Below are 1,526 nucleotides of genomic sequence, written 5' to 3'. Positions count from 1 at the left end.
CCATAATTTATGCTTTGATCTACGTGTCCTTATGAAATTCTTGCTTTTTTTTAGTGTCATCGAAATTGCATTGCCCCCGCGGCAGATCATGACGGGCCTCCGATTTCCTCCCTCGAGGTATGCATTTTCCAATCAGAGCTGGTCTCTACCTCGTGCTGCCCGGACTCGTGCCCGGGGCACTGTTACGTCCTCGAAATCGAGCTCTCTGATTTCGACCGTATACATATGTAAAATTGACACAGCAGTGTACAGCGTGAATTTCGCAATTACTATCATAAATTGATAGGGAATGTCAGTTCCAGGGGTTCGACAAAGTGGTCTTTCAAAACAAATTATTGCTTTATTGTGTTGGTTGTCGCAGAGTATTGCGTTCATATTATACATATCAAAAAGCACTTAAATAGAAATTAATTGGGAGATAATCATAGTGGAAAACTAATTTCATTCTTGTTCAATGGGTTGCATGTCTTACGTCGATGACAAGCAACCACTTCAGTTGCCTCTCGGTTGAAACAGATACCTATCTCTTTGAGTTCCATTGTTTTTAGTGGATTACCAATGCAATTGAGGTTAGGATACACTTGAGTAACTTCCCTGATCGCTTCTTCAATCTTGTTAACAGTGTAAGTTTTTCCAGGAATAACTCCTTGACTTTTGAGCATTTGCAAAAGATCAAACTTGTCTTTTAACTTCATGGCAAGATCAAAATATGCTTCTTGACTGTAGAGCTCAGTACAACATGTTCCGTGTTTGTTGTACTGATACTTCCAGAAATCTTGTGTTTGTATAGTTTTCATTTTGCTGTATTTTAGATCAGGCCAGCGGTCGTCCAGCGCATTGCTTTTACTGCTATTCTATAAAAATTAGGGACACAGCTTCAATCAATAAAAGTAATAGTAATAACAGAAAGGAAAATGTCGAAATGAATAAAGAAAAATTTATAAGCAATTGATAAAATAATGTTGTGATTATACCGTGATTGTCGTAAACGACTTCTTACAGTTATTCAGCAGTTCGTGCTGGTTGTCTGGCCAAAGCCCATGAATTCTGAAATTTGTTGGAATTCTTGCGCAACTCTTTTCGTGGCAATAAGTCGGTGGCCATGTTAAGACGAGTTGCATTTGGTCGAAATCCCCGAAAACGGGAGAAAGAGCAAAAGATAAAATGAAGAATATTGACACGAGCTGCGATCTAAACATTTTGGTGTTAGAACCACTCAGCTCTTGTCAAGGCTATATATGACACTCTTTTCTCATCGGGGTTGGTACGTCTTTGATCTTTTCAAAAGTAAGCACTATTAGACGCTAACCTAACTAATATATTCATGTTATCCAAATAATTTCGAGGAAATGGGCTTCCATGGCCATTAGCAATGCTGTATATGGTAGAAACAGCTCTTCTATTGCGTGAGAGACCGGGGCTGAAACGTGATGGGTTAAAGATCGACCCCGAATTATATCGAACCAAGATACGAAGTTAGAGCATGCGTCTTCAAGATCATCGAGCTCATAGCTCCGGAACCGACT

At 39.5% G+C, this 1,526-nt stretch overlaps 1 protein-coding gene across 1 annotated transcript; it reads right to left on the bottom strand.

Moving 5' to 3' along the window:
* Nucleotides 1–318: 318 nt before the first annotated feature.
* LOC138884632 (ribonuclease S-7-like) lies at nucleotides 319–1,258 on the bottom strand. The gene is made up of 2 exons (XM_070165643.1): nucleotides 975–1,258; nucleotides 319–854 (listed from the first exon to the last, which is right to left on the bottom strand). Exons 1-2 carry the CDS (start codon nucleotides 1,197–1,199, stop codon nucleotides 423–425), a joined length of 657 nt encoding a protein of 218 aa, XP_070021744.1. The 5' UTR covers nucleotides 1,200–1,258; the 3' UTR covers nucleotides 319–422.
* Between the last annotated feature and the right edge of the window lie 268 nt (nucleotides 1,259–1,526).

The sequence above is a fragment of the Nicotiana sylvestris genome, unplaced genomic scaffold (genome assembly GCF_000393655.2).
Source record: "Nicotiana sylvestris unplaced genomic scaffold, ASM39365v2 Un00009, whole genome shotgun sequence".
NCBI classification, from domain to species: domain Eukaryota; kingdom Viridiplantae; phylum Streptophyta; class Magnoliopsida; order Solanales; family Solanaceae; genus Nicotiana; species Nicotiana sylvestris.
The sequence above is the reverse complement of the archived record's forward strand: the minus strand, read 5'-3'. Positions and strand labels throughout refer to the sequence as shown.

Coding starts and splice junctions, on each gene's coding strand:
- LOC138884632 (XM_070165643.1), bottom strand. CDS start 1,199: ATGTTTAGATCGCAGCTCGTGTCAATATTCTTCATTTTATCTTTTGCT. Junction 855..974: donor AGTCGTTTACGACAATCACG/GTATAATCACAA, acceptor TAATTTTTATAG/AATAGCAGTAAAAGCAATGC.